Here is a 19398-nt window from a genome sequence, read left to right as displayed (position 1 = left end):
GCTTAGTGCTGTGCTTTTGCTAGCTTTGGGGTCCTCACAGGTGGAAAACCCCTTCTCCCCTCCCCCTTCCCCCACCCATGTGATGCACACTTATCGAGTGCCTTTTGTCTGCCTACCTGTGTGCTAAGAGGTGGGTTTCGGACTCAGGGAGTCAGCCCTGCCCATGTGAAATGATGATCCAGGGCAGGGACAGGCGATGCACAGTCAGTAGAGCATCCAGAATGCAGGTTGCCTTTTCCCGCAGGCCAGGTGCTGGGCTGGGGACCAGGGTGCACCAGACGTAGGCATGGGTGCGAGGTCGGATGAGTGGCGAGCAGGAAGAGAGAAACCTTGGCTTTTGGTACAGGGAGGCTCTTAATCCACTCCTTCATTTACTCAGCTATTATTGACTGAGCCACAACAGTGTGCCAGGCACTGTTCTGGGCTGGGGAGCTGAAAAGAGACCACGATGGTCTCTGCCCTCAGGGAGCTACCCAGGAGAATGGACGGAGGTCAGCAGACCAGAGAGGGCCCTTAAGTCCAATACGTGCTCTGCCAGCAGTGAGCGGAGTGCTGCAGCGGGCGGGAGGGGTGTGCGCAGTGGGCCACTTGGGGAGGGCTCACACTCTCTCCTCCAGGCTCCAGGGGACATTCCGGGGGCAGGGCAGCAGGTGCAAAGGTCCAGGCAGGGAGAATGGCATGTTTTGGAGCCATCAGAAGGTCAAGAGGACTGGACAAGCAGCAAGGGGTTCTGTGTGGAGGGTGTGGGCGTGAGCAGGGACCCAGCGGGAGCCTGTGGGGTCTGAGGTACAGGAAACTGAGGGGAAGGCGGGGCTGTGAATGTGGTGGACTTGGGAGCTGCGTGTCCACTTGGCTGGAGGAGGAAGTAGGTAGGGTTGGAGGGGGACTTCCAGTGGGCTTCCAGGCTCCCTGCAGTCAAGTAGTTGCCAGCATTCTCTGTGATTGTCCAGGGAGAAATTTAAGATGTGACCCAGCCCACTATGGGCAGCCTTCTGGGTCCTCTCTGCCTCACCCCTGCACAGAGCTCAGACTTCCATATGACCCAGCCCCCTATACAGGCAGCCTTCTGGGTCCTCTCTGCCTCACCCCTGCACAGAGCTCAGACTTCCATATGACCCAGCCCACTACAGGCAGCCTTCTGGGTCCTCTCTGCCTCACCCCTGCACAGAGCTCAGACTTCCATATGACCCAGCCCACTATACAGGCAGCCTTCTGGGTCCTCTCTGCCTCACCCTGCACGAGCTCAGACTTCCTTCTGGGGCAGCACGGGTCTTCTGGGGGCTTTCAGTCTGCAGCCGTGCCTTCAGCTCCTGTGTTGAGCCAGCTCTGCAGGCAGGGTCGCCTTGGGAGTGGTTTCGTTTCCTTGGAGTGAGTCTGTGATGAATCGCTAACAGTGACGCTCCATTATGCTGCCTCACCTGGCATGTGCTGATTCTCCAACAGCCAGCAGAGGAGCTCGCCCCACTGATTGATTTTGTGCGTTCTTCTTCTTCTCTTAGAATGGCTATACAAGTGGACAAGTTCAACTTTGAGAGTGTCCCGGAGTCCCCAGGAGAGAAGGGGCAGTTTGCAAATCCAAAGCAGCTGGAAGAGGAGAGGCAAGAAGCCCGAGGCCTGGAGGTGAACAGCAGACTGGACATCCGCTGGAGAATCATATCCTTTTCATGGTGGTGGTTGCAGTCAGCTTTTTCGTTGCTGTGACTAAAGGACCAGGCCAGCACAACTTCAAAGGAGGAAAGGTTTATTTAGGGGCTCACAGTTTCAGGGGTCTTAGTCCATAAAAGGCCAGCTCCATTCCTCCGGGCTCGAGGTGAGGCAGGACATCATGATGGAAGAGTGTGGTAGAGGGAAGCAGCTCACATGATGATCAGAAAGCAGAGAGACAGACTCTACGCTCCATGTAAAAAGCATACCCCACAGCCACGCCTGCAGTGAACCACTTCCTCCAGCCACACCCCACCTGCCTCCGGTCATCACTTAGTTAATCCCATCAGGGATAGATCCACTGATTAGGTTAAGTCTATAATCCAGTCATTTTCTTCCAAACCTTCTTGCACTGTCTCACATGGGAGCTTTGGGGTCTCATCTAAACCATGACAGCAGTTCACCTTGAGCTGGGGTGCATCTGCGTCGAGGGCTTCTGAGCCCTGAGGAGGAGCCAAGAAGTGTCAGCCACTGGACTTCAACCAGGTGGCTCCACAATGCCCGGAAGGAGACATAGACCCAGGGTTTGGCATTTTCTTGACCACTTCATGCTTCAGAAGCCCCACTTAATGAAGTATTGACTCTGAGTGGGGAAAGGTCTTCCTGGGACTGGTGGTGTTCTTGACTTCGGATCACATGTAGCTTGCCAGTGTTGATACTCATGTTAGTGACAGGTCCTAATGGCCACCTATCAGTGCTGGGCTCAAGCATTTTCACAGACTGACAGCTAAAAACTTAGACACGATTGTCTGGGAAACTGAAATCGGATTGTACAGCTTAGTGAGGCATGAAGATGCAGTTTTGAAAAGACTGAGTTGAGTTTTCAGAAGGACTGTGCTTTGAAAGAGTGTTTCATAAAGTAACTGAGACTATTCCAACTTTTGGCCCATGCCTGGCTCATCGTAGATGCTTAGCCGAATGAACAAATGCTCTGGAGAGACCCGGGGTCTGCCTGTTGCTAGGCAGTTTGTGCAGAACACCTATGAAAGGAGGTCTTGTGTTTCGTGAGGCACTGAGTGGGCGGAGTTCAAAGACAGGGCCCTGGTGCAGTTGTCCCATCTGGAGGTAGAAGGGCAGTCAGGACAGAACATTGTGCCAGGTGCTGGGGTTTTAGAGCTGCAGCTGCCAGGGGGAGGTAGTCAAGGAAGGTTCACAGGGTGCGCGACATGCGAGCGGGCTGTATTGGTGCCTAGAAGTTTGTCAGAGGGACAAGGTGGGGAATGCTGAGAGAAGGTCTCCCAGAAAGAGGCACTGGGGTGAGTGTCTGTCCATCATCTTCATCATGCATGGACTCTGTGGCTCTGGGGATAGTCAGATCATTCTGGAGAGCCTCTCTGGATTCTGGAAGTATTTTATTCTTCATTTACATGAACCATGGATTCTGAGACTGGAGGCAAGTTCCTGCATTTGAGCTGATGTGCATTCGGGTCTGGTAGATGTCTCCAAGCATTCATGACAAAATACTAACTTTAGATGTAGACACAAGACTCTGTGAACTGGATGCCAATGACAGAATATGGTGCCTCCTGGGTGACCAGAGCAGTCCCTGTGGGGGTGCAGGTGTTTGGTACTGAGAGAAGTGACAGGTGGGGTGATGGGACTTATCTTTGACACCCCGCTGAGCTTGGCACAAAGCCAGGTGCACTTCTCATGCTGACTGAAAAGGAGCAGGGTGGCGAGCAGGCGGGTGAGGAAGGTTTCACCTGTGTGCATCATCTCTGCTCTGCTGATTCCCATGGGGCTGGTCAGTCAGTGGGGCCAGAGACATGCTCACCCCCTGTTGCATATGTTCACATGCTGGCCATGATTCTGGAGCAGGGAGCCTCTCAGTCCTTCTGGGAAGAGGGGTTTGGAGAGGCTCCGTGTCCACCTGCTGTGGAGGCCTCCATTAGTCAAGACGTGCCCCTCCCCCAATCTCAGAGCTTCATCTTTAGGCATGGTCTTTAGGCATGGAGCTGCGCAGGGCAGGGCAGGGCAGGGCAGGGCAGGGCAGGGCAGGATGCCCTCACAGAACAGCAGCACCCAGAGGGAGAAGGGGCACTGTAGGGAGGGATTCACTCTCGAAGGCTCTCACTCTGAGGCTCAGATAAAGGCAGGAAATCTCGGAATGGGTTTAATTGTGACCCCCTCACTAGCCCCCTCCATGCTGGGCACATAGTTGCATCTGGTCAGTGTCATAGCTACCACTTTCTGGGTGCTGTGCTGGGTCCAAGGCACCCTGGTCTCCCCAACTCAGGGCAGATTCATCATCCTGCCTGGAGATGACAGGATGTGACTCAGGTTCATGCATAGGAGGTGGAAGAGCTGGCTCCCAAACCCCTTTAGGCTGCCCTGGCCTGTGGTCCTGGCCTGTTGTCTGCTGCCTCTCAGGATCACGTTAGCCAGCAGAACTCTGATGCTCTTCAGAACTAGCATCAAGAAACTACAGGAAACGTCTTTGCCCGATCTCCTTTAAGAGATTGCCATCCTGTTCTGAGTTTGTTTAATAATTCTTAAAACAATTATTTATTAAATGCCTAACATGTGCCACACACACCTGTCCCACAAGTTTCCTGGTTGTGCGTTTATGAGCTACTGTCCCTGTAGACAAATTTGGTTAAGGAGAACAATAGGGACATCCTTTCTGTCTCTGTCTCTGTCTGTCTCTCTCTCTCTCTCTCATCTGAAAATGACATTTGGCATGGGTTGAGTAGCAGACTTTTGGTATTATAAATCTGAATTCAAGCAGATGGAAAGACCAAGGATTGAATTGGCTAATAATTTTATTGTGCATTTTAATAATATTTTCTAAATATTTAGACTAAAAAAATTTTTGAGTGATTTGACACCTATCCATAGCTATAACAATTGCCCATATGCAGCATGTAAGGCCAGATAGATGTGCTCTGCAGGAAATTGGGGTCTTTGCTATAGATGTGTGTGTATATCTCTGCCCGAGGGTCTTCCTCCGAGGACCCATCCTGCCCCTGAGTACACCCCAACTGGTGCTGACCAGCGCCTGGCCACCCCTGCCCCCCAACCCCAGCTGCCCACCTGCTCTGTGGAAGAGGCAGGTGATTCTGTTACAGGAGCCTGGTACAGAGATGGCAGTGAGGATGCTGGGATCACAGCCTTGGAGCTGGCTGTCACTCCACGAGGCTGGAGTCTGCTGGGCCTCACAGCTACATTCCTTAGGCTGCCTGGAGGGGTCATGAGGACCTTGTGCCTGTGGGACAGGGTAACTTCATGGCAGTCAGCCCCACAAGGGGTGGTGAACACTGGGGGCCTGCGTGGTGTCTTCTACTCTGAACTGTGCTGGTTCTGGGATGGGATGTGTGCCCTTTAGTGCTGGGCCTGCACAGGCGAGCTGATGGTCTGATGGCGCTTTCCTTCTTTTAGGAAGCCTCTTTTCCTAAGCCTGTTTATGGTTTATTATCACTATGACCAGGAAGAGCTGCCTCTTGTGCCTCCACACAGTCTGTGTCCTCTGTCCCACAGAGGCTGGGGGACACACCCAGCAAGCAGGAGCCTGACTGGGCAGTCAGACATGCCTGCCTGCCCCCAGCCCTCTGTCCTCCTCCCGAGGTAGGGCTGTTGACCACTCCCGTGCCATGGGCGCCATGAGACATGCGTGAGCTTCAGAGCTGAGGCTGCTCGCTGTGCTGTAGGGGTGGCACCCTCTCCCCGCTGTGTCCTGTGGCCACACCACACACAGGAGGCCTCTGCTGTCTCTCTGCTTTGACCCTCATTCTGTCCCAGGGTCAGAATTTTCACAAAGTACTCCTCATACTCAAAACATGTTGTGTCTTTCTACCTTGCCTATACCTGTCTCCAGGCCACCAAGTAGCCTGGCCATTTCTAGAGGGAACCTTTTGCCCAATACTCTCATTTAGAACTGGCCTGGTTGTATTGTTTGTGTAACTTTCTGGGGGGCAGGGGTCTGCCTGGCATAGGCGGCATCTGGTCCAGGGAGCTAGACTTATTTGACATCATCTGTGCTTTCTGGATAAAACACATCCTTACTTTCAGTTCCTTGGAACTCTCCTGTCAATCCCCTCTTTACCCCCTAAGAACTGTGGTACACCGTCTTTACTGAACCTGGAAAATCCTACTGTAAACCAGCTGTCTGTGAACTGTTAGTAGTGGATGGTAACCTTCAGCATGTGATCCCAACTCTTCCTCATTTGGCTCTAGGAGAGCACTGTAGGGACTGGAGCCCGGGGTGGTAAGGCTGGCCCTGCTGCTATAGCATCCTGACATGGGGGGGCGGTGTGGTTAGAGGGCCCTGTGTCCATGTCTGTTCAACCAAGATGGTGACAGCTGCTTCAGAGGGTTGCTGTGAGGACCAGTTCTAAGTCCCAGTTGCTCCTTTGCTCCCCTACCAGGTGCCAACCAGTGTGCTGGAATTTATTAACCGTCCCCCTGCAAAGCAGGCAGTCTCTAACCCTTTTAAGAAAATAATGGGATTTTGGAAAATCCAAAATGATAGGGATGTGTAGCTAGCAGGTTAGCCAGGACTCCAGACTTGTGTCACTGTGCTGTTGACTACTTTGGTGAGGTCATGCCTAAGAGGCACAGACATGACTCCTGACCCCTGAAGGTGTCAGCAGCTGAAAGTTCCCCAATTTCCCATGGAAGCCCTCATTCTGCTCTGTGACATGGCACAGGTGAGGCTCCTCCAAGATGGGCCTCCCAGCTCTCCTTCTTGGGAGCCATCCAGTCCCTGGCCTCTCTCCTGGTGCTTCCGTCCCGCTTGTCCTTAAGAAGTGCAGAGATTTGTGTTTTCCTGAAGTCTGACTCTCCTTTGAGATTGTGCTGGAGGTCAAGTGGGAATCCCATTCGCTCCTCAGCTTGTTCTTGGGGACATTTTGTGCCAGGCACTAGGCTAGCACTGAGGGACACCACAGTGAGCAGTTGTGGACCCTGTCCCAATAGACATCCCAGCGCTGACTGTGATCTCTGGCACATAGGTTTTAAAACCCATGCAAATGAGAAGTTGTAATTTCCAGGGTGCAGCCAGCAGGAGGTAGCCAGCTCAGTCGCCCTGAGCTGAGTGCTGCGATAGTCTGTGAAAGGAGTTTGCAGTCGGAAGGATTAGTCTGAATTGAAACCTGCCTCCTTTTCCAGAGCTGGCTCTGCACAGACTGTCTGTGGCCGTAACAGCATTGAGCAAGCCTGCTGTCATCTCACCTCCTCATTTTCCTTGCCGTTACAAGTGTCCCTTCAAAGAGCCTTTTGGAGATTGGCAAGGGACTTGCTGACCTGTGGGTATCACCTGTGAAGGCTTAAGGAGGAAGAGCTGGTGCAGTTTGGCTGCTCCTCACAGAGGCCTTTGGCCTGGGCCATCCAGGTGGTCTCTGCCAGGTGCTCTGATAAGCATCCATTTCCCCCATTTAGTCTGGAGAAGCATTTTTAACAGTGTAGCTGCTTTTAGAGTGAAGCAGAGGCTCAAGCAGCTCCTCGGCACACTGGACTTCAGATTCCTGGGAACCAGTGTTCCAGACTGGGAGAGAGGGAGTCTTTCCAGGAGGCAGAGGCCAAGTGAGCATCCTCGATCAGAAAGTGGAAGGATGAGGAACAGTGCAGCTGTCGTCTTGAGTGTGGGGGTCTTGCTCCTGGAGCAGCCCCTGCAGACAGTGGGTCCCCTCCTGGCTGTGTGTTGCTGAGGGTGTTGCTGCTTGGCCTCACAGACAAGCCACCCTGTACAAACTGGAGAGACTCGCCAGTGGCTGAGACATTTGCCAGAGGTTTACAGCCTTTCAAGGATTTTAGGCCCCATGTCCTGCATTTGGTTGATCATAACCAGGATGGTTGGAGCTTTGTTCTTAGTTTCCAAGACTGCTTTCTTCCCAGTGAGGATAAGTTGCCGTCTGCTGGTCACTCCTCCCTCTTAAGACAGGCGGGTGGAACTGCTCACCCTGGGCGCCTTGGGACCCCCTTCAGCGTCTCTAATGGCTTCTGGTTCTTCATTGAGATGCTTCTTAACAGAGCACTTGGCATCTCCTGAGAAAGCATTCCACCTCTTTCAACAAGACTCTTCAACAGCACACTGTGTTTTCTAATAGTCTTGCTTGGAGAAATAGCTTTATCTAAATGAATTTTAATACAAACAGCTCCTGTCATCAGTACAGCTGATTCCTTGATCATCTTAAGTAAAACGCAGGGTTGCATTTTGTATCTGCCTTCAGGGAATCTGGCTTTTAGAGCAGTTTGCAATAACTTGCTTCAGAGGCCTTTAATCTCATGACAGGGAAGCTCTGCAGCCAGAGGAGCAACATACCTGACTGGCACTCGGATCAAATTGCCCTGGCTGTTTGCCCTTCAGTGGGCAGGGTAGTGAAATGGGATGGACGTGGGTTGATTGCTGTCTCCCCCAAATCCAAGCATAGTGTCCACACCCCTCAGAATTACTTTGAAAGGAATCGGGGTTGACATGCAGTATAGATTTCAGATCTGGCTGGCTCAGGAGAATGGGGAAGGATATTTCATGTACAACCTGGTTCGGGTTCACGAGTACAGGCGTGAATTGATGTGCATTGTGTTTGTGTGATTGGACATGTGTGTGCCGAGCGTGAACAAATTCTGTGTAATTTTGGTATGATCATTACTGTGAGCATGTGTATCTCATAGAATAGTCATAAAATTACAATGCTTAACAGCTACCACCCATATGGCAGAGACTGAATGCAGGTACTAATCTGAACAGTTTGCTTAGAGTTATTCACTTAATTTTTACAATAACTCTCCGAAGCAGTTTTTTCCCACATTTTTTTATTGGTGCGTCATAGTCATACATATTGATGGATTTTGTTGTTACCTGCTTGTACCTACACAAGTGGAATGATATGGCTTGGCACTTATCACCTCCCCACGTCAGTTTTTAATGCACATCCTACTGAGGAGGAAACTGAGGCCCCCTCAATTGCTCAAGGTCAGCCAGCTAACTAGTGGTGGAACTGTGCCTCGGCTGCAACTGGGAGTAGCACAGGCCTCTCCTGAGGTGTGTCCTGCTGCATGGTGATGTCTGTCCAGTTGAGCCTCGGACATCAGGAAGCTCAGCCAGATATAGTACACTCACTGAGAGAGAGCAGCAGCTTCAGCAGTCCCAAAGTTTGTGCTGCAAATTGGAAAACAAAGCCACGAGAAAGAGGCTCATTAATCATTTAAAGCAGCCTTTCCATTAGTGCGATTTCTACTTATGACAATTTGCTAATTTATTTGAGCTCAGGTAGGACTGGGGTAGCCCCTGCCTCTGTAGTTCTTCACTCCAGAACTGGCATGTGGGACGCAGCCTGTCTAGGGGAGGGGTGCCCAAGTGTAGGCACCAGAGAGCCCCGCTTACCTTGCAGCCATCTGGAAAACCTGTGTCCACTTCTCTTGTGATGGAGTTTCCATTTTGGTTCAGTAGACCCTCGATGATGCCCAGGCATTCTGAGCATGGCACTTATTTCTCCTTGGAGGAGGGAGGCCACCATACCTCAGTTCTATGGGTTCAGCCTAAAAAAATCCCTTCACTTCCCCAAGGGCAAGTTGGTCAACCAAACATTTTTTTTCCTAGAATATAAAAGTAGATAGTGGTAAACTTCAGCCACATGAATATAGACAGGATCTGCAAGGTGGTTTCAAATGGTCCTGTGCTTATGGTACGTTCCCAAATATTTCACTACTGATGGCTGAGCAGACAGTGAGAAAGGAGAGGTGTTTTACTTGCCTTCTGAATTTTCTCTGTATCAGGCTGTGTTTTTCAAAGTTTTGGTAATAGAGCATTCATGGTTCTCCAGATGAACTGAGATGGCATGCATGAAAATGTTTGTGTAGAAAAAAGGCTGTGCACAAATACTGGCAATAATAATTATATTTATATATAATTATTATATATAGTGATAATTATAATTATTATAATTATATTTATTAATGATAAATTAATGACTAATAATGATGAATGACTAATAATAATGAATAGGATATAATGCTTGCACAATAGATCTAGATCCTCAAAAGTGGAATAGTCTGTTTTGGTGCAATATGCACACCTCTAATTCTAGCAATTTGGGAGACCGAGACAGGATGATTGCCAAGTTTAAGACCAGCCCCAGCAACTTAGTGTGACCCTGTCTCAAATCAGTCCCACATGGTGGCAGGCACTGGTAACAGTGGCATGCATTGGGCAAGCAGTCAAGAGCACATGGCTCAAGTTCAGCACTGTGCAGCAAGCACAGGATGCGTGCCCTGCAAAATGTGGCAGGGCAGCCAGGGAGAGAGGGAGGGAGGCTGGCTTCTCTGTGGGTTGGGGATGGACCTGGGAGGATGTCCCAGGTAGGTGGTGGGTGGGCATCCTTCAGGAAGGCCAGGCGCAGGGGTGCTCCGGGCAGAGGGGGAGAGCAGGAGCAAGGGCTCCGGGCGGCAGAGGGTGCGCTGTTGGGAGGAGGCCCAGGAGTTGTGAGGCTGGCCCATGCGTCAGCACACACAGGAGGGTGTGCAGGCTGTAAAGGGAACAGTGGAGGGAGAAACAGGTGGCCAGGGGATTTGGGCCCGGCTAGGAGGCTGGCTCTGTCCTGAAGATGTGGAGCTGCAGAGCTATGCAGTGGGCCTCATTGCAAGGAGGTGGCTCTGGCTGCCCTGCTCCCCATTGGGGTGGCATGGCCAGGCCATGCTTGGTTCTGCATCACGGGCCTGCACTGCCTATCTCTGGGGCCTCTGCAGGTGTGCGCAGCTCTGTGGGCCTGTCTCTGCCCTCTCCCTGTCCACACCTCAGAGGTGAGGCCTTGGAAGGTGGCTGCGGTGAGGCATGCTGCTGGGGCACGCTCCCACTGGGCCGAGGTTACCTGGCTCATAAACTCATCCCTGCTCCGAAAGGTTCACAGGGAAAACGGCCGGGGTGCCCCCAAGCCCCTCAGCATGTGGAGAGGTGTAGAGGAGGCCTCTCTGTGCACAGGCTGCCCTGGCAGGGGTGCTCTCGAGTTCGATTCTGTTTGAAGTGTGTGTCTCTTCCTCGTCTAGCTAGATCTTTAGCCCAGGGACAGGAGTAAGGTGTGACACCTGAGGGAGAGTGGTGTGGTCCACCATTGCCTTTCCCATGACATATACCACTCCTGCCAGCCTCAGTGTCCCCTCTGCTCTGTGTGTGGTGGCACACGATACGTTTCCTGTGCTGTGTCATCATTGTGCACTGCTGTCACACAGAGCCCACCGCTCCAAGGAAGTGTGTCTTCCCTCAGTGCCACGTGCAGGGTCTGTGCTCAGTAGCCATTCACTTGTGGGAGGTGACCTGATAAACTGGCCCACATGAAGGCTGCCTGTACCGTGCCTTCTGCCTCATTCATTCAGTTGACTTTTACTGCCACCAGCCCTGCAGGCCCGATCCAGTGACTTGGATAGTCCGCTTCTTGCATCAGGGTGCTCATCACGGTCCAGTTTGGAATCAGTCGTGACAATGAATCTGAAAGCAAGAGCGGCTGGCCCTGCTGCAGGACGAGGCAGGAGCCCCGAGCTGAGGAGTGCCCGCCGGGCGTTGTGCTGAGGCTCACCACTGCCCGGATTCGGGACCCCCCTTCCCGTGAAGGTAGGAGCACCGCTCCTCCTTCCAAGAGAAAACCTCCTTACTCACACCTCTCATTTCCAGAACTAAGCACTGCCATTAACACCTGTTGGGGACAAGCCCATCCCCTTTAAGCCTCTGACTGAATATGTCTGTCACCACTCCCTCTTGTCCTACCCCGGAAGCTTTAGGAGCACCTCACAGGAGGAAGAGCGGGCCCACTGGGGTCCTAGAGATTCTTACCTTCATCAAGGGGTTCCAAGGCTAACCCACTGCTCCCCTGGTTCCTTGGAGGTAAGGCTCTGGCCTGCCACTGTGGTGCACTGAGGATGTCAGGCTGATTTACTGGCCAGGTGACTCCTTAGATGGACAATGGGGCACTGCCCTGAGTGAGTTCCTGAATTGGAACCCTCACGTCCACCCTTCCTGCCTGTGCAGCTTCGGGAACCTTAGCATTCCCCAAATTGTTGAGGAGCAAGTGGAATGATTTATAGGTGACAGGCACGTGATGGGTGCTCAGTAAAGGGCAGCAGGTGCTTACTGAGCCTCCACTATGCCAGACACAGTGCTGGTGACTCAGACACCATTTTGGGGTCTCTGTGGCTTAGAACCAGAAGTAGTCCTCTAGAGGAGCTCTTTTCCTCATTGCTTTGTGGTTTTTGTCCTTTTAAAATAGCCATTTCCCCAGGAAAGCTGACAGCTAGTGGTTGGGGTGGCAGGGCTGCTCACTGACCTCACTGGTTGAGCTGGAGATGGCAGCCCCAGCCTCTGGGCCTTGCAGGTCACCACCTCTGAGGGTCCATGACCAGCAGGAAGGGCAAGCAAACCACAGTGGATACCAGCTCACTCAGCCACGTCTCCAGGGTGGAAAGCGGTGAGCGGGGGATGTCACCAGCAGAACTGTGCTTCGAGTGAGGGTTCAGCTTACCCGGAGCCGAGAGCGTGAGCTGGTCTGAGCAAGTTGGGACTTGAGATTTCTCCATCAGGCCCCCCAGGGATGGTCAGTCATTTTGCAGGGGGTGTGGTTAGGAGACTTGCCATGCTGATCCCATAGTCCTGCTGCCATCACTGTCCTTATCTGTGCACAGGCAGAATCTACAAGACAAGGACCTGAGGGTGAAGAGGAAATGTGATCTGCATGTCCCAGATGACTGGAAGGGGGCCTCTTCAGCACCATGGAGAGTTTCCACTGGGGTGTCCGCCTGTGCTGGAAAGAACAGGATAGGGCAGGCTGGGCAGCTGCTGCCTGAGCCTTTGCCAACTACAGGATCTGGTGTGACCCAGCCTTGTGTGTAGCAGGGTCTGTACTGTCATGTGGGGGCCATTTTTATAGTGAGGAATCAACAGAATGTACAGAGCAAGGGCTCCTGGTCACACTGCTGCATTCAAGCCTGGGCCCCCCTTGCTGGCATTCACGGCCTTCTGTTGCCTCCTGAGGTTTCACAGAACCCGTCCCATACCCAGCACGTCCTGAAGCCCTAAAGTGGAACTAGTATTACGCTGGCAGGACTCATGGCGATGCTCACCCACCTCTCCCCAGCAGGCTCTTGGCAGTGTTCTCTGCAGTAGCAATAGTCCTGTCTGCTCTGGTCCCGTCACCACTTCCTCACCCCCTGTCTGCTTACCATGATCTGCGTGTTTAAGAAGCAGTAGCCCCACCATCCCCACAGTGACACTGAGTCAGGGGTGGTGACAGTGGCTGATGGCCAGCCAGCTTGGCCAGTTGTAGGCACAGGCTCAGATGTGAGGCTGTTTTGGTGGCTTATAGGGCTGCAAGGGAGGAGGTTGCAGATGCAGGTAATCAGCTTTATTAGCTCAGCTGTGTGACTTTATGGCTCAGGTCCGAAAGCAAATTAATACAGCAATGTGCTCTTGGGGTGGTTTCCAGAGCCCAGTGCCATTTGGCAACTTCGTCATCACCCACGTGCTGCCTTGCCTCTCTGCTCATCTTCTGTGAGCCCTGTGTTCCTGTTGGTCTGGTAGGCTGTACTGTGTGCTGCAGGCACAGCCACATCACCTTGGGGCCCAGCGTGAGTTCCTAATCAGAAGGTTGTGTCTTAATTTCACATAAGAGCCAATAAACCCTGGAGAGTATCAGGAAGGAAGGCAGAAATAAACCCAGGAGTGTGCACTGTAAATCCGAGCATGTGGATGATGTGCCCCAAGTCCTCCTCCCCTTTCAGGGTGGGCAGAGGCCCCTTGAGCTCAGCTGCATCTGCAGGCCTGGCCTGCAGCTCACTCAGCATTTGTTTTGGACGCTGTTGAGGAACTCTATGGTTGGCTTTTTCCCAAGTGTTTCTGTGTTGTGAAAAGGTGCTCATAGTTCAGACTCTTCAACACCTAGATGTGCCTACCTGCCTATTCCTGTCCCCTCTCAGAGTGCCCACTTTCCTTTGTCCTGACATAATCTTTCAGAATTGCTTTTGGACACGCTAAGTAAATGCCAGTGCAGCCTTCTTTTTTACCCCAGTGTTTTTATACAAAAGGTGTATCTGGCTGTGCCTTGCTTTCCACTTATGTGTCTGGGATGACCTCATGGCCTCCCTGTGGTGATGGAGAAAGCAGGTGCCATGTCCACCTTTGCCGGGATGCTCCTCAGCCTGGGGTTCCAGCTCGTCTGTAGGTGTGTGTTCTTGAGCACGGCGTTTCCCTTGCTGGAGGTGCTGTGCTGTGGGGAGCAGCTCCGATGTGGGGGCAAGAGAGGGCTGCGGCAGGTAGCCTGGGGCTGAGCCATGAGCCCCCTGGCTCCCACGTCTTGAGGCAAGAGCCCATCACCATGGCTGCCTGCCCGCAGGTGCACGTAGAGCCGTGCCGTGGAGCCCCGCTTTCAGGAATGTCCCCTGGAGGTGCCCCTCCTTGTTCCTGCTCTCTGGGACCCCATCGAGTGACTTTGAGTCTGGGCCTTAGAGGTCCCAGGGAGGGTTTCCTTGCTTGGGAATGGGTCTCTGTCCAGAGGATGGATTCTGCACCGTGTGCTGTGTGAGCCAGAGCCGAGCCATGTGCCTCAGTGGAAAACAGTGCTCTCAACTTGTTTTGCCAGCACTGTGCACGTGCTGCTACCTCCCCTCTGCCCAGGATTGGGACAGACCAGAGCATTGCCAGCAGGGATTTGGTAGTGAGCTAAGGGAGGGATCTTCTTGTCCTTTTTATGAAAGAGAAAGTCACTCCTTATGGATGGCTCCATCAGAAACTGGCCTTCCCTGGTCCAACCCGCCCTCAGTACTCTTCCTAGAATGAGGAAAACAGTGACTCTCTGTCACTGTCCCTTGGGCATCCTCAGCAGGTGACTGAGAAAGACCCTCAGCACAGAGCTGGTGTGTGTGGCTCTCACTGTGCGCCTCTGCCGTGGAGTCGGTGCTGATCCCTGTGTCCAGCATGGGGCCTGGCCCAAGTCCATGCACAAGTGGACAGGTGAGTGTAGGCTGCAGAGTCCCACAGTCCCCGGGTCCCATTCGGACCGCACCACTTCCCCCAGCAGGACCACAGTTGGGTGGACAAACCCCTTGGCCGGGTATCTGCCATCCCTGGTTGCTCCCGTCTCTGCCCTACCCCTGCCCTCCTCCGGAAGGTTCTTCCTCATTCCTGGGCAGGCTCACATCATTTCCCATTCCTCGCCTCAAAGACTGATTCAATGAGGTATAGCAGATGTCAAAGAAGAAAAAGAATCCGCTCATCATCCCTGGAAACTAAGCATGGAGCTGTGCCCTGTTCATACATGAGAAAGTTCTTAATTCCAGGCAGTTCCTCTTAAGGAGATTAGATTTCTAGAAAGCGGAGTAGTGGCCACTTGCTGGGGAACCTGGCTGCTTACATGGGTGATGTCACCCGTGGGCTGCAGCTGGCAACTAGACCTTTTGGGTCCCACTGCTGTGAAAGTAGTCACACTAACCACTGACCCACACTGCTCTCCCCCTGGGAGCCAGTGAGCCCATCACAGACAACCCATCCAGGACCCAAGTGCCCTCAACTAGGAGCTGCGTTGTGAGAGCGACAGGTGTTTTTAGGAGCATACAGTCCACAGGGCAGACAGACCTCTGCCTCCACCAGCTTAAGTTGAGAGAAGAGACCTGGAGTGTCCTCTCCTAGGCTTGGGCACCTTTCCTGCTCAGCCTGCCAGCCTGCTCACTTAGGAAGCCTGGCGGGCTCCAGAAAGGGGCCTGGGGTGCTCACAATGGCCTCTGGCACAGCACCCTGAGCAGGGCCACACCCCTTACCCCGTGGGTGAGAAGTGGAGCCGTTGGTAACAGGCCGATGAGACAAGGGCATGCTTTCTTAGGGAAGGCTGCCTCAAGGGGAGGCTGGAAGGAGGGAGGGGCTGCGGGTGCCCTGGGGTCAGGTGTGGGCCGTGCCAGCCTGCTCCCACTGCGGCCTCCAGGTCTCCGACACACAGAGGGAAGCCCCCTCTGCTGCTGCTCGTGCCACTTCCACACCCTCGTAGTACAGACATTTTCCTCCCATCAGCAGCTTTTTTTTTTTTTTTTGGTGCCAGGGATTGATCTCAGGGGCACTGGACCACTGAGCCACATTCCCAACCCTACTTTGTATTTTATTTAGAGGCGGGGTCACTGAGTTGCTTAGCACCTCACCATTGCTGAGGCTGGCTGTGGACTTGAGATCCTCCTGAGCCCCTGGGATTACAGTCAGCTGGGCTTACAGGCCACTGTCCCCTTCTTTATATCAGCATCTTCTGAAAATCCCACTTCATGGGGCTGGGCTGTAGCTCAGTGGTAGAGGCTTGCCTCACACTGTGGGCCCCCGGGTTCCATCCCCAGCACCACATAAATAGATGAAGTAAAGACATTGTGTCCACCTACAACTAACATAAAAACTCCTCTCTGCCTGTGTTTACGCGCACGGCTCAGCAGCGCAGCAGCCCTGCCCCCTCGGCCACACAGCCAGCCTTCTGCTGCCATGAGTTTGACCCTCTAGCCCCTCATACAAGCAGAACCACATGGCGTTTGCTCTTTCATGACTGGCTGGTGTCACTTAGGCTGCCACCAAGGCCCTTGCATGTCGAATCCCATGCTAGGCTTCCCTTCTGATGAGGGGAATAATGCTGGATGGCAGGGGTCCCATGCTGGTTGACCCCCAGCTCTGTGGCTGGACCATGGGTGGTTCGCCTTTGGGCTCTGTGCCCAGTGCTGCTGTGACAGGTGGACGGTGTCTGTGGGTCTCTCCCGGGCTCAACTGTATGCCCAGAAGGGGGCTGATGGGAGCCTCGTTGTTGGTGGCTGACCCCACCAGCCTGTGCCCTCCTTGTGCTCAGGGTCACAGTCTTAGCTCAGTATCCCTGAAGGCCTGCTTGGCTCTCGTTGAACTAATAGAGTCCCAGCCCTCAGGACTGCCCTGGGACCAAATGGGAGAGTTAGAGGCACGTGGCGGGGTTCGTGTCACTGAGGACAGCACCTGCGCACTCGGTGACGGGATGGAGAAGGCTGCATTTGGAGGGTTCTTCCTAGGAGAGCGTTGGCTTTGGAAGAAGCTCTGAGAAATTGCATGTGAAAGAGTGGAGACCACGGCAGCACAGGGCAGCTGGACCTCTGAGGCCAGGGGCAGGGAGCAGAACAGGCAGCACTAGCCACGGGGCGCCTGCGCGTCCGCACACTCCTCTCGACACCCCCGGGAGGCTGGTGCTGGCATCCCACGCTGCAGATGCTGACAGCGAGACCCAAGCCCGACGGTCAGCTGCAGTGGTGGCATCAGGATTCACATCTGGGCTGAGACGTGCAGCTGCTCTGGGGGTGGGAGAAAGCAGAGGCCTGCAGGCAGGTGCCTCTTGGGGCTGCAGTACCGGCTGATCCCAGAGCTCTCAGAAATGGCTGTTGGGCTCTCAGGTCCTCACGGAAGTGGGGAGGGAGGAGGGGATGCCATAGACGTCAGGTTTGTGTGGAAGGAAAAGGTGTCTGGAGCTGGGGCAGACAAGGGCCTGTGCAAAGCAGCCTGGAATTCAGAGACAAAAGAACAGCTGAGCATGCCGGTCTCAGGACTCGGGGCCCCGGCGCACAAGCCACGGCCCCTGCACTGCTTACCTTAGGCTGCTAGCTGCCACTTGCTCACTCTCCAGCACCAAGGCTCTGTCCTCCTGAGCTCCTAGGATGGTGGCGTGAGTTGCTGGGGCCACAGACATCTTCTGAACAGAGGCAGCTTAGGGAGATTTCCAGAGGTAGCCATGTCCAGGCTGAGACTTAAGTGATGGATGGGGCTAGGAAGGTGGAGGGTCGGAGGGAGCACGTGGAGTTTGGAAGAGTGGAGAGAAGGCCAGAATAGCTGGTTGGGTCCAGGGATAGGCAGAGGTCCCCGAGCATGCCCAGGCCAGCGTGTCACTGCCTCAGCCACCTTGGTGTGTGGTGATCATCCCAGTCTGGCAGATCTGATTTTCTGTTTCTTTGGTGCTATCTTAGCAGTGAAGATCAGCCTCTTTGCTGCAGGGTTTGCATCCTGGTACCTCAGTCCCTTGTGCTGGGCCTGTCTCACCTCAGAAGCACTGAATGTTTGTTGAATGGAATAAACTTGCCAGAGGAAGAAGAATGTGGGTTTTTCCTCCCCTTTTCCAATCACTAGAGAATGTCAGGAACTAAATTTTTCCTGCTTGGTTGCAACTTACAAATGGTGGCTTTAATTTGCATGGGAAAGGGAAAGAGGCCTATATTCCTGCCTCTGAGCCACACTGGTGGTTTAATGTCAGCGCCTGGCAGACTTCTGTGGTCTGTGTTCAGCCCAGTTTCTTACCCACTGGTACTTGCTGAGAGGCCGATTTCCTCAGTTATGAGGTTGCTTCTTTGAGCTGGTTGGTAATAATATATGTAATTACCTCAAGACGCAGGAGGCAGCAGACGTGAAGCCCGCAGGAAGCAGGACGTGTTGGAAGCGCACAGGCCGTATTGAACAGCCAACCACAGCATGCGGGCTTCGTTGAGGAAAAACAGCCTCCCACTTTTTTTATTTTCCCCAGCAAGAGTAGTTGTTGGAATAAGATCATCCCAGTGGATTGCCCTTCCTCACGTAAGGGCTGCTTAACTTAATGGATTTAGGGGTGAGGGAAGAGGGGCACCTGGTAAGTTGTTCTGCAGGTTTCCTGCCTCAGAGTGACGTTGCAGTGGTTGGGTGGATCACCACCTGAGCAGAGGGGGGATCAGCTGCAGGAGGGTCCTCATCTGGGGTGTCTGACTGCAATCTTCTAGAACTTTTCTCCAGTCCCAGGACCTCAGCAGGTGTTGACTCTTCCTTGACCGAGACGCACCCTTCTCTGACACGCAGTGGTGAGGCGAGCGTGGAGGGTCTCCTGAGCCAGCTCGTCCTGGAGCACCTGCAGCTGGCTCCCCTGCAATGGGGTGAGTACCCACCGCCTGGCGCTTCTGGTGAACGGGCCCCTTCTCTCAACTGTGCGAGTTCTCAGGTGTGTGGCAGCATTGCCTCGGAGGCCGGTGGGTGTGGCCATCATCTCAGGAAGCTGGGAAGGAGGAGCTCCCCTGCCGTGCTGGCGCCTCTGCAGGAGCTGCGTGCCCCTGCTGCGTCCCCATGGCCTGTGTGAACAGATGTGTGTGATCAGCTGTGCGGGAGGGAGGCTTTCAAGCTGGCCACTGCTCATCGCTACAGAGTTGCCATGGTGTCTGGATAGGTGTGCTCGGCAGATGTTTCTGGAACTTGGAGTGAGTTGGGATGGGGGAGCAGAGCAGGGCCTGGCTGCCTCCATGTGCCTGGAGTGACTGAGGGCTCCCGCCGGCGTGGAGGTGCGTCTCGTAAACCCCTGCACTCACGCTGCCCTTCAACCAGGGAGACCGCGTTTACTTGACACTCAGCACTCGGCGCTGTTTACAGCGTGTTCATGTTCGTTCTGCTGTGCCCACAAGGCAGCTGTGGAGCTCATTCTCAAAAACTCCCACCCTGGCCACACCCTTCTAAATAGTGCCTAAGGTGTCCTGCTCGGAGACAGACTCAGTATTTCCTTAGAAGTGCAAGTCTTCCGTCCTCTGGAGTCACTTCGTTGGGTGATCTGTTTTGGATCAGTGGCTAAGACATGTATCTGCCTTCTGTCTCTCCTCCACCCAAAGATCAGTGCCCCTTCTCTTAGGTCCAGGGTCGGTTAATTGCTTAGTAGCTTGAGCTGCCCTTCTGCCTGCTGGGGACACCTGACCTTTCTCCTGCGGCTTCGAGAGAGGAGCAGGCCTTTCTGTTTG

The 19398-nt window shown here is 53.7% G+C and overlaps 1 protein-coding gene and 1 long non-coding RNA gene across 2 annotated transcripts in view; one reads left to right on the top strand and one right to left on the bottom strand.

Annotated features, from left to right (window-relative positions):
- The window catches only part of TRAPPC9 (trafficking protein particle complex subunit 9), a 568317-nt gene that overhangs the window by 441372 nt on the left and 107547 nt on the right, over positions 1-19398 (top strand). The window contains exons 21-22 of the mRNA XM_079106933.1: positions 1500-1670; positions 18479-18552. Coding sequence (XP_078963059.1) covers positions 1500-1670; positions 18479-18552 — 245 coding nt within the window. The remainder of the gene's footprint in view (positions 1-1499; positions 1671-18478; positions 18553-19398) is intronic.
- LOC306641715 lies at positions 1579-18695 on the bottom strand. The gene is made up of 2 exons (XR_013758249.1): positions 18452-18695; positions 1579-1643 (listed from the first exon to the last, which is right to left on the bottom strand). It is a non-coding gene; the product is annotated as an uncharacterized lncRNA (long non-coding RNA).

The sequence above is a fragment of the Sciurus vulgaris genome, assembly GCF_902686455.1.
Source record: "Sciurus vulgaris genome assembly, chromosome: 1".
NCBI classification, from domain to species: domain Eukaryota; kingdom Metazoa; phylum Chordata; class Mammalia; order Rodentia; family Sciuridae; genus Sciurus; species Sciurus vulgaris.
Note: the sequence above shows the minus strand (reverse complement) of the source record. Positions and strands in the feature narration are given on the sequence as shown.